Here is a 13,395-nt window from a genome sequence, read left to right as displayed (position 1 = left end):
AGTTTCTCCAAAATGTTTAGAATTATTAATTATTTTTAGAATATTTGTATGATTTATTTAACAATTAACATTTTTATCACAAAACACGAAATTATTTTTATTATTCAGTAGAAATATTAGTTACATTCAATGTTTTAATCAGCTTCTAGAGGAGTTAACAGTACTGTTATGTGTGATTTTCACATTACAATACATTATCTAACCAAGCTAAGGTGTGAAAAGGATGTAAGGATGTGATGATGATTCATTAAGGTGACAAGTTTAAATAAGGTGTAGGTTAAGGCATCTTTTATTTATTTTCTTCTCCCAAATGCAAAATGCCAACAAACACCACCACAATGTACTGGAAGGTTTTCTTGATCCATGAGGTCAATTGCATGCAATTACAAAACATTTCAAACTGAATGTGTACACTTTTGTTTTGTTAAAACATTAAGTCAAAAGTTTTGTGTTACAGACAAAAAAAAATAATAATAATAAAAAAAAGGATAAAAGCTTTGTGTCATTGTACAAAGCATTAATGATTTGCAGATTTGCATTCATGATGCTGAGTTGATGTCCATAATGACACTTTCTCTGGAGTTCCATCCTCTCTCCTTGGCAAAGATGTACACACTCCCGAAGAGATCAGGGAATAAAGCCATCAGGTTGATTTTTACAGCATCAGCTTTACTGTGAGAGACACACAAATAATAACAAAATTATTATGTAGGAATGTCTTAGTTAAAACTCTACACTTCTCTCCTTCTGGCTGTTGATCAAAATTGATCAATTGTTAGCATTACCTGCTCAGATTGTGCATTATTTTCCTATATTTCTGCAATTCATTGTTAATTATTCCTGTAACTTACTAATGCTCGTGTAGGTTGCGTATAAATCGCAGCAGGCCCAGTGTGTTCTCAGGATAGACTTTCTTCTTACCATCCAGTTTCTGGACAAGCTCAGACGGAAACTGAGAAAACAATATTTGACAATAAACAATAAAAATAATGATTTTCCAACATTTAAACTGCAGTATTAAGTTCAATTATATTATGTACTAAGTGTACAACACTTAACCTAATGTAATACTTACTTTAGTCTTCCATTCAGAAAAGCTTTTCCCCTCTGTGTGTTTTGAAATGACATTCAGGAGCTCCTCATCTGCATTACGACAGTTTTCTGCCTCTTTTTCATTTCCCAATATTTTCAGATACCGCACTCTCCTGTGACAATTTCAGATGCATTACACAATAAGTTGACAAATATATTGTCTGCACTATAGTGACCTTGTGACACCATCTGTGTTAAAAGTAAACTGTAATTGTGATCATAAGAGATCATAATGTACCTGTCATCAGTCCAGAAGAAGGGGTGTGCGAGGGTTTGCTCCACAGTTGGTCTCTCATTTGGATTTTCATTGATCATCCACTCGACGAGATCCTTCGCTACATCATCATCCAGATGCTCCAGTGAGTATCTTCCTCGTGAAATGTTGTACTCACAATCCACATCTTCACCAAACGGATGGTGTCCTCCAGAGAGAATGTAGTACACTAACATCCCAGCAACCTTAAAACAAGTTACAGTGTTACCATGAGTACAGAATGTGTACTGAGGAAACTTTTAGCTAAATATAAATTTTAATATTGTATATATATAAATATTGAAAACCCACCTGAATGTCGGAGCTCCTCTTGTAATTAGTGTTGACCTTCTCATTTATGGTTTCTTTTGCCTTCCAGCATCTAGTTCCAGCAATTCTTGTTCGTAAAGTGGTTTCACCCTGTTTCAGTCGGCGACTTATGCCAAAATCAGCCAATCTGGCTTTCCTTTTATGTCTGTAACAAACAGAAATGTCAAATTATAAAAAAATGGATTCTAATTATTTTAATTGCATTAGTTTAGCTCCTACCAATCAGGACATTCTGGGGTTTGATGTCACGATGGAGCACATTGGTTTTCTGATTGTGTAAAACCTCTAAACTGCAGAGAACTTCCTTCACCAGCTTCTTCAGAACCAAAGTTCTCTCAGCCGTGTCATCTGGTAAATGATCTTGGATATATTCCTCCAGTGTGTACTCACAAAGCTGAAGAACAAGGTATCCGAAATACACATCCTCTGCAAAGTCCACATATCGCACAATGGAGGGACTGTCCAGTTCTGGAAGCCGTAGAAATTCCTCCTCATTTTTGAGAACTTGGTAATTAAATTTAATCATTCGTTTCACAGCCACCTCAGTGCCGTCATCCCTCAAACCAAGGAAAACTTGTGTTCCATCACTTCCATTAGCGATCAAAAATTCAGAATCAAGAACAAGAGTAAGACATGGCAGTCTGTATGTTTTGGTATCATCAATGTTAGCTAGCTTCTCAAGCTTGGACCTCCAATGACGACTGATTTGATGCCACCTTCTTGAGATGTTTGAGTTCTCAATTGGCTGTGTGAACGGCTGCACACTTGAGTTTGTTTCCTCAGTGGATGTCACTACAATATCCTCTTTAACTTGAAGCTCAGTTTCTTGTGATCCCACCTCTTGTGGAATTCTTTTCTTCTTTTTCTTCTTTTTCTTCTTCCTGCTTGTTGATAGAGCTGCAGTCTCCTCACATAAATTATCCACTGCACTTGAACCTGCTGGATTTCTCAGTGAATCATCCAACTTTTGCAGTTTTTTTTTTCATGACTTCATCCATCTCTGTCTCTGCTTTGATAAGTATCGTCTCTGTGACAGGAGACAATCCACACCATGCAACAAGTTCAGGAGCGAAGTCATTTATATTGGCAAATAATCCATAGGTCGTCATTCCAATAAGACTTGAATAATTAGGACGTGTGAGAGGCAATAGACTTTTGCATAACTTCTCATAGACAGAATGATTTAGTTTCTGCTCAGACGACTTCTGCATCATGACATTGAGTATTCTGAGTATCAAACTAATGACTGTTTCACCATGTGTTTCCAAAGTGCTGAAGACTGTTTGTTAGAATTGGTACAAGATCACTGAATACCTCAGAAGAAATGCTTTTACTGACACACAAAGCAACATATAAGCAGTTCAGTGGATAAAGCCAGTGTTTCTGAGAGATTCTTGGGAAGCGCTTAATGACTTCCTCAATGTATCTGTCTGCACTCTTTGTATCTTTTAACCACTTGATGGCGCTCTGACGATACTGCTCTGCACCTTGACCAATGACAAAAATACACCTCAAACAGAATTCTATGAATGAAAGGATCCTCTTGAAAGAAATGTTCCTTATAGATACTGAAAACTTATGTCTGATCTTTTTTTGATACAGCACAAACAATAGAGAAAAACAGATGCACTTTCTCAAACTCTTCACCCTGTGAAGATAATTGAAAGATCATTCTCTCCACCTTTTTATCAAGCTCTGGATTTTCCCCATAGTTCCTTTCAGGTGAAGCTCCAGCCTCTATAAGTGCTTTCACAATGTCTTCACGGTCACGATCAACAGCACATTGTAATGGAGTAAACAACTGTAATTGATGTCCATTTGGATCAGCTTTTGCTGCAAGTAATCTTTTCACGATACTCAGAGGAACTCCAGCTGTAAATGCAGCATAATGTAGAGGAGTTAGTCCATTTGTTGAGGGTATGTTTGGATCAGCCGACTCCTTAAGTAGATAAGAGCAGACTTCCTCATTTCTGCATATAACTGCTGCCATTAATAGTGTAACATCATATTTCCAGACCTCAGAAGGGTACAGTCGATTAATATCTCTGCCTCTTAGTAATTTGTGAAGTTTCTTCAACTTGTTGTCTATGATGCATTGTATTAGGGGGTCTGTTTTTCTAGGTCCTACTGGAACTGGAACCGGAACTGCAAATGGTACTTGGATTTGGAATGCCATGGATCTTCAAATACTCATAACAATCTGTTGAGAGATGTTAAACACTTGAAATGTGGGTGCTGTACATTATAACTTCTTTTCTTCTTTCTTTACGTTAATAAATGCAGGGCCCTATTTTAACTTCAAAAGCGCACGGCGCAGGTGCACACATGGGGTAAAGGCACATGGTACTGATACAATTACTTTACCTAAAATAATGTTTTTTACTTGTTCAAAACAATCACTTTAGCAAAGTTTGTACTATTTTGAAAAATAAAATAATTAATTTTTGTTCAATATATATATATATATACTGCCATTAAAATATGTTAATATAAAAAGTATATTTTAAAATGCAGAAACAAAATCATTTTAATAAGTAAACATACTGAAAGTATTGAAGGAGATCCAACAATAATTGAATTTATTTACAGTAGTAACAACAAATTATATTTTATTATATAAAATTATTAATGTCATGTTTTTAAATATGATGGTTTCATTCTAAACATGGTGATAAACTTTAATATGGACACCCAACATTATGTATGATATTGGATATTTACTATCTGAATCTAAACATGTCATAACAACAAATGGAAAACTCAACATTCTATTAGGGGAGCACGGGGCACAACCTAACACTTTTTGAATTTCAGTTTGTGTAAATCCACGTGGAGTTCAGAGTAATTTTTTTATTTTTTATCCACGTTAATTTCACACTTGTCTAGTACAAATATGTTGCTTTGTTTCATAATTACAGTGTGTACGTCTTTTTTATTTACCTCAAAAGAAAGGAAGCGAAAAGTGACAACATGCCCCGTAGGTGGGGTACATTGTAACATGTGAGGGGCATGTTGTAACATGACCATATGACAGCTTAAAATGTTATCTGATCGAATGAAAAAAATATACACGACAAACTAAAATATTTTGTCAATAAAATAAAATGATTAACTTTTTCAAATAAAATGGCGTTTTTTAAGAATAAAAAAAAATCTAATTTTTGAGGTTCTCAATAAACATATCGCAACCATATGCGTGGGACGCAGCCCTGATCGAAAAACACAGCTATACAGTAAAGTTCAAAACAGTGTGCGCAAATAGACTAAACACATTCAGAAAAAACACTCCCCTCCCTCCAAACACAGCTCTCATAGAACACGAGACACATAAACGAGCCAAAATGCTTTACATTTCTTGAAATATTAATTGCTCAACATTAAACGTCGATTGTCAGTCTTTATTCACCTGTTTCTTGTGGTTTCTTTTTAAAACCCATAAAAGTATATAGTGAAAGTTACATGGCTAATGTCATAGAATAGCATAGTTTAATAACAGCGGGGCAGATTGTAACGCAGTGTTACAACTTTCCCCATCAGTGCCACTGGAATATAAAAGTGGTTCATGTCTTCTGTTGACTTGCCAAGCATTAATAAACTATCTAAACTGATAAACAACAGACTGGTGATTAAAATAATAGAAGATTTGTCTCATTTTAAAATAATACTAAAAACTGAGAAGAAAAATTTACTTCAGCCAGAAATGTATTTTTTACTACGGTAAAATAAATATGCAGCATATCATCAAAAGGCTTTTGAATTTTGGCTGAGGTTTTTCTCTGTATAGTGTTGCTATGGCAACTAGTAAATACTGTAAATTTGGCTATGCTAGCATCAGTGTTGGGGGTAACACATTACAAGTAACACGAGTTACATAATATTATTACTTTTTCCAAGTAACTAGTAAAGTAACGCATTACTTTTTAATTAACAAGAAAATATCTGTGTTACTTTTTCAAAAAAAGTAACGCCAGTTACTTTTCCCTCCATTGATTAAAAGTTCTCCTGTTCCCATCTTGAGAGAAATCTGGAGTAACATGTTAGTTCTAGAATAAATGTGAACATGCATTAATTCATCTCACTCACAAAAAAAGATTCAGTATTCCTAAAAATGAATAAAAACAGTGAAATTCAACTCAGAATATGACGCATACCTGCAATAATTAAGTATGTTAAATAATATAAATATTATGCATTTATGCATTTAATCCCATTTTATTAACCAGTGTCTTTGCTGCCGACCTTCAATGATCCAATTCAACCATACTAATAAGTAAAATTACTCAAGATAATCTAACATTTATTTTCCTTTTTTTTTTTATTGCTGAAGAGCTGACTTTTTTTCTTGAGTTGTTTTACAGACATGAATTTATGAATGACTTTTCTCAAAACCTGAGGATTTTGGTGTGAAAAGGCTTTTACATTTGCCAAAAATAGAACTTTTCATATTAAAAACAAGCAAGCAAGCCCTGGCCAACGCATTACTTTCCATAAAAAGTAACTAAGTAACGTAATTTGTTTCTTTTTTAGTGAGTAACTCAATATTGTAATACATTACTTTTAAAAGTAACTTTCCCCAACACTGGCTGCATGTGTGGAAATATTTAAACCACGTGTGTTACAACTAACCCAGCGCACCCCTAATTATCATGTGAATTACTGTGCGCCTTTAACCCCAACAGCAGGGGCGCTTTTTACCCCAAATACCATACTTTTACATATTCTTTCGTTATTTAAAAACTGTTGCTTTAATTCGGGGGGCATGCCTTTAGGTATTTGATGAAGAACAGTACAGTGGTCTTGTATAAATGCACAAACGCTACAGATTGATCACAAAATACTGTAATTATATTCCATTACTCTTTTAATGCATTTAATACATGTCTATCATATAATACAATTAGATATATCCGTCTAACATATAATACATTTAGATATATCCCACATTTCTGCCGCAATACCATGGTGCAGTTAGTGTTACAGTAAAGTAAATCCATGGTAAATGATTCTGACTGAATCGTTGCACACGTTTCTCCTGTTTGTCAGCGTTTTTTCACTCTTATATATAGATATTCTCACTCTTATATATATATATAGAATATATATATATATTCTCTTTACTTAGAAGACATGTTAGGGTTCTTTGGATATATAATTACCAAACAAGAATATCAAAATTATTCAGAAAAATAAGATTTTCTTATCAAAGTGATAAAATGTTGTATTGCAAAAATGAGTACACCCTGCTGAAAGTTACTAAATGAAGCTTTAAAAAAAAAAGTGTAGGTTTAGGTCTATTTTTGAAACAGAACTTTTAAAGACAAGTAATTTCCTGACAGTTAAAGGCATTTTATAGTATACTGAAATATACACAGACTTAATGCTATCAACAATGAAACCACTTGGAAGAGAACTGCCAGGTGACTTATTTCTTAGCTTAAAAGAGGACAGTGGTACAAGAGGAATACCATATTATTGTTTTAAGTGTGAAGCACCGACAATCAAAAACAATGGACTTGTGACGAGGCTCCTGAAATAATCAGGTCTTCACTTTAAGTTTTAATTTAGTGATGAGTGAATTTTTGCTACAAAAAGAGCCGGAGAAATACCACTGAAGTGTCTCAAAGCCGGCAAAAGCTATGAAAAGAATAATACTTTATCTCACGGAGTACGACGCAGCCTGCATTAGTGACATGCATGGTTATTGTCACCACTAGAATTACCTACTAAGCACAATAAACTCATTTAACCTCTTCCAAGGCCCATATTTACAAAATATAGACTTCTGGGAATCCATAATCTGGTCTCAAGAGACCAAGTAAATCTGGATCCAACAGCATCTCAAATGTTCTGGTGTTGCTAGAGGAGGAGTACAGTGAGAAGTGCCTGATATCCACAGTGACGTTCAGTGGTAGTAAAGCTCTTATATTGGGATGTATGGGTGCTGAAGGTGTGAGGGAGCTGTGCTTTATCAGTGCTGTCATGAATTCACACACCATTCACAAAAAAAAAAACTGAAACTACCCTCCCCTCGTTGCCTGCATTATTGGCCATTTTTTTCAGCATGACAGTGAAGACATTCATTCTCCCAAGGTGAAAATTCTTCAGTGGACATGTATTTTACTCAGTTTTAACATTCTTGAGCAGCTGTGGGGGATTCTGTAGAGACGAGCTGAGCAAAACTCCACATTAAAGACCAGGGCATTTAAGGAGGTCGTCCTCCAAGAGTTAAACAGGACAGATGTGAAAATTTGTCATGAACTTGTACACTCAGTGACAAGAAGATTCAGAGCAGTATACTTAAAGAAAATATTGCCATATATGTTGTTGTTTTTATTAAGTATATGTTTAATACATTTAAATTTTGCCATCTTTCCATGAATTATATTAGTGATCATTTAGAAAATACATCTTTTATATTTATTCAGAGGGGGTGTACTCATTTATGCTGTGTACTAATTTATGCTATATATATTCTGTGGTTAAAAATATTCTTATAGACCGGTATTCATTTTTTAAAAAGACATTTTAAATGATCAGTTTATTACACTGACCTTTGTGAAACCATTTGTTAGTTGTTGCATTCATTTTTGTTGCTTGTCCAAATGCAACATAAAAGAACAGAACAGGAACCAGTCAGGGTTTGAATCAAGTACAGTAGTGCTACAAAGCTGTTTTCAAAACCTTTATTTTTGGTCTCCCCTTTCTTTAATGTTTAGTTACATCTTTGTATATAGGCCTGTAATAATGTCAATTTAAGTATACAGGAGTACAAATAGGAAAAACTGTAAAATCTAACATAAAACAAAACGTTTGTTTTACTGGAAATGAAAGTCAGGGATGGGCTATCATGAAGGAAGACAGCACGTCTAAACACGCCTGCTACAAGCACAATCCGTCCATAAGAGCGCGCTCATTCATAAAGACAGGGAAAAAAAGTAATATTTTCTGGAGTCACATAATCACGAATGTTAATGTGATATTTAATATAACTGGTTTGTGTGACCTTTTAGTAGGTTTAAGTAAAAGTTGTTAAAAGACTGGCAATGATCTGTAATAGCTTTTGATAAATACTTAGCAAAACAGAAGTCATATTAAATGCAAAAAAATATGGCATTTAAATAGCATGGTAAAATCATATAATTAGCTTACCTATTTTATTCCCAGAAATCGCAGAAACTTTCCATTCAGAGGTCTGCCTATAGGTATTGGTAGGCTGTCTACGTTGATATTGACCTTGATAGTACTTGGTATCCGATTTAATTCTAAGTGCTATACCTTCCTCATTTTTACACACTCTGCACGTCATCCATCCCAAGCCTACTTTAGGAAAAAAGGTTGTGTATGAAAACACTGAAAGGTGTTTCGCAACTTGCTGCAACAAACACAGTCAGTGCTACAGTATGCCTAGTTTAAAATGAGTTAAATAACATCCTAACGTGAGGTATCAATATAAGAATGCTCAGCAATCTTGTCTATTTATTACAAAAAATTACAGGCTTCTTGAAATTGTCTTTACTTTTACTCTGTAATGCAAGGAGGCTGGAGGAATATTCTGGGTTGGGGCGTGGTCCTAGGTGCAGGCAGTGTTAATAAACAGACTGAGTGAGCATAGAACAGCAAAAACTGGGAACAAGGTAAACACAGCAACCATTACGTTCAACAACTGATCAAGCACAAGTGAAACACAAGGGCTATTTATGCACAGGAGAACAAACAGAACCAGTGAGATACTATGGAAACTAACAAGGAGTGGGTGTGGTCCAATAAGTGTCTATGGCAACTAATGAGGGTAGTTGGGGACAAACAAGGCACACAGCAGACAGGGGCAAAAACACAAGGGACATATAACACACATATTACCCAAAAAAGCACATCATAGGCTAAGAGATCCAGCTAAACCAGTGGAAGTGGTAAAGATGCTAAAGCATACACAGCGATACTTTTGGGTTTTGAAATTTAAGTGTAAACACCTTTTTCAAGCCTTTTTGGCTACCTCTCCAGATGGAGGTCATTTGATAAGAATCAATTAAATAGACCATGGCTCCTGCAGACTGAAGTCGGCATGCAAGACTGTGCAAGTAGGCATTCGCAATATCAAACAGAAAAATGATCCGTTTTGTACAGCTAAAAATAACTGGACACAGACGAGACCAGAAGCCAGACCCATATAATTTACAAATGTCAGTGCCCACTCTTACGGGAAGAGAAAGATGGATAGGCAAACAAACAAACCTCTGCGAATCTGCCTTGAATGCACACAAATAATTTAAGAGCTATTTGTGGTTTTGTTATAGTTCCTCCAAAATGTTTAGAATTATTAATTTTTCTTAGAATATTTGTATGATTTATTTAACAATTAACATTATTATTATTATTATTATATTAAGTATTAATTCTAATGACCAGGTAATTCAATAGCAAACCATGCATGATACATTAAATGTTTCAGTCAGCTTCTAGAGGTTATGGGACATTTTACAGTAATGCCATGTGTGATTATCACTGTACATGTGTGATTATCACTCACCAAGGTAATGTGTAAAAAGGATGTGATGATGATTAATTAATGTGACCAGCTTAAATAAGGTGTAGGTTAAGACACCTTTTATATATTGTCCCCCCCCTCCAAACACTAACTGGCAACAAACATCACCACACTGCACTGAAAGGTAAAATTACAAATTGTTTTAAACTGAATATGTACACTTTTGTTTTGTTAAAACATTAAGTTGGCAGTTTTGTGTAACAGACCAAAAAATAGCATAAAAGCTTTGTGTCAGTGTACAAAGCATTCATGATTTGCAGATTTGCATTCATGATGCTGAGTTGATGTCCATAATGACACTTTCTCTGGAGTTCCATCCTCTCTCCTTGGCAAAGATGTACACACTCCCGAAGAGATCAGGGAATAAAGCCATCAGGTTGATTTTTACAGCATCAGCTTTACTGTGAGAGACACACAAATAATAACAAAATTATTAGGTAGGAATGTCTTAGTTAAAACTCTACACTTCTCTCCTTCTGGCTGTTGATCAAAATTGATCAATTGTTAGCATTACCTGCTCAGATTGTGCATTATTTTCCTATATTTCTGCAATTCATTGTTAATTATTCCTGTAACTTACTAATGCTCGTGTAGGTTGCGTATAAATCGCAGCAGGCCCAGTGTGTTCTCAGGATAGACTTTCTTCTTACCATCCAGTTTCTGGACAAGCTCAGACGGAAACTGAGAAAACAATATTTGACAATAAACAATAAAAATAATGATTTTCCAACATTTAAACTGCAGTATTAAGTTCAATTATATTATGTACTAGTACCACATTAAGTACTAAGTGTACAACACTTAACCTAATGTAATACTTACTTTAGTCTTCCATTCAGAAAAGCTTTTCCCCTCTGTGTGTTTTGAAATGACATTAAGGAGCTCCTCATCTGCATCACGACAGTTTTCAGCCTCTTTTTCACTTCCCAATATTTTCAGATACCGCACTCTCCTGTGACAATTTCAGATGCATTACACAATAAGTTGACAAATATATTGTCTGTACTATAGTGTCTCTTATAGTGTCCTTGTGACACCATCTGTGTTAAAACTGACTTACAAATAAATTGTAATTGTGATTTCTAGCTTAAAAGAAATATATTGGAATTCATTGCTCATGGAATTATGATAATGGCATTTCACCTGTCAACTGTCATCAAGATCAAAATGTACCTGTCATCAGTCCAGAAAAAGGGGTGTGCGAGGGTTTGCTCCACAGTTGGTCTCTCATTTGGATTTTCATTGATCATCCACTCGACGAGATCCTTCGCTACATCATCATCCAGATGCTCCAGTGAGTATCTTCCTCGTGAAATGTTGTACTCACAATCCACATCTTCACCAAACGGATGGTGTCCTCCAGAGAGAATGTAGTACACTAACATCCCAGCAACCTTAAAACAGGTAACAGTGTTACCATGAGTACAGAATGTGTACTGAGGACTGGCCATTGTTTCTGAGGGATTTTTGGGAAGCGTTTGATGACTCCCTCAATGTATCTGTCTGTGCTCTTTGTATCTTTTAACCACTTGATGGCGCTCTGACGATACTGCTCCGCACTTGGACCAATGACACCAAAATACACCTCAAACAAAATAATACTAATGAAAGGATCCTCTTGAAAGAAATGTTCCTTATAGACACTATAAACTTCTATCTGATTTTTTGTTCGTACAGCACACGAAAAAGAGAAAAATAGATATACTTTCTCAAAGTCTTCACCCTGTGATGATAATTGATGAATCATTCGCTCCACCTTTTTTTCAAGCTCTGGATTCACCCCATAGTTGACTTCAGGTGAAGCTCCAGCCTCTATAAGTGCTTTCACAATGTCTTCACGGTCACAATCAACAGCACATTGCAATGGAGTAAACAATTGTAATTGATGTCCATTTGGATCAGCTTTTGCTGCAAGTAATCTTTTCACAATACTCAGAGGAACTCCAAGTGTTAATGCAGCATAATGTAGAGGAGTTCGTCCATTTGTTGAGGGTTTGTTTGGATCTGCCGATTCTTTAAGTAAATAAGAGCAGATTTCTTCATTTCTGCATAGAACTCCTGCAGTTAATGGTGTAACATCATCATTCCAGAGCTCAGAAGGGTACAGCCCATTAATATCTTTTCCTCTTAATAATTTGCAAAGTCTCTCTGCTTTGTTCTCTATGATGCATTGTATTAGAGGATCTGTTTTTCTTGGTACTGCTGGAATTGGAATTGGAATTGGAAGTGAAATAGGTACTCGGATCTGGAATGCCATGGATCTTCAAATGTTCGTTAAAATCTGTGGAGAGATGTTGAACACCACTGCCATTAGTTTTAGAAGTAGACACATCTATCTATCTATCTATCTATCTATCTATGTGTAGGACAGGGTATTTATATGTCATTAATGTAAAATACTAAACCAAATATTTTATTTAAAGCTGTTTTTTGATAATTGAAAAGTTGAGTAAGCAATGACAGATAAAGCAGAATCCCAGCAGACATTCATATGAAAGTTAAATTTGTTTTATGACTTAAGTGCATGCATATGAATATTTACATGAAATTACAACATTAAAATGAGCGGAGCCATTCATCAAAAGTGTTGCGATGTATATAAGCTTTTTTAACATTATTTGAGCGTTTTTTGGGGAATTTTATGTCAGATTTTGTTGCTGATTTGAAACATGCTAGTTAAATGAGAGTGTGGCGAGCAGTCTGTGAGATTTTATGATTTCATTCAAGACAAGTAGTCAAAACTTGGACATGTATGCCTGAAATAACTGCCCAGTGGCATTGCAAATACGGGTTAGGATTACGATTACGGTGTAAAATTAATATTAAATTACTTTTACATAACATAATATATTTCAACAATCTTTATCTTCAGTAATTTTTATCTTTATTTAAGAATAGTTTATAAAGTGAAAAAATTACATTTTTAGGTATGCTGTGTTCCAATGTGTTTATTGTACAATATATTTAGCTTTGAAATGCTTGCACAAATTTCTCAATCTGTTATACAACTAATTCATGAGGTTCCTGCTAAGACCTGATGTCCATTGCGATGGACAGTACATTTTAAAAAAATCCTGTGTTCTGCAACTCTGACAGATCTTCAAAATAACTTTAAATATTATCATTTTATAGTCTTAATTTTACAACCGGTGCAAGTTGATGAGTCTACCATTAA

General features: G+C 35.0%; 1 protein-coding gene across 8 annotated transcripts in view; it reads right to left on the bottom strand.

Moving 5' to 3' along the window:
- Nucleotides 1–532: 532 nt before the first annotated feature.
- Nucleotides 533–13,395, bottom strand: part of LOC127168547 (uncharacterized) — a 41,046-nt gene continuing 28,183 nt past the window's right edge. For 3 of the 8 annotated variants that reach the window (XM_051115492.1, XM_051115496.1, XM_051115499.1), the window contains one exon: nt 8,345–10,621. In XM_051115492.1, the coding sequence (XP_050971449.1) occupies nt 10,489–10,621 (133 nt within the window). In that variant the 3' untranslated portion in view covers nt 8,345–10,488. Of the gene's footprint in view, nt 673–851; nt 953–1,075; nt 1,206–1,330; nt 1,552–8,344; nt 10,622–10,800; nt 10,902–11,042; nt 11,173–11,393; nt 11,615–13,395 lie in introns of those variants that run through there. The other 5 variants (XM_051115497.1, XM_051115500.1, XM_051115493.1 and 2 more) reach the window with 3 other exon arrangements.

The sequence above is a fragment of the Labeo rohita genome, chromosome 7 (genome assembly GCF_022985175.1).
Source record: "Labeo rohita strain BAU-BD-2019 chromosome 7, IGBB_LRoh.1.0, whole genome shotgun sequence".
Lineage (NCBI taxonomy): Eukaryota > Metazoa > Chordata > Actinopteri > Cypriniformes > Cyprinidae > Labeo > Labeo rohita.
Note: the sequence above shows the minus strand (reverse complement) of the source record. Positions and strands in the feature narration are given on the sequence as shown.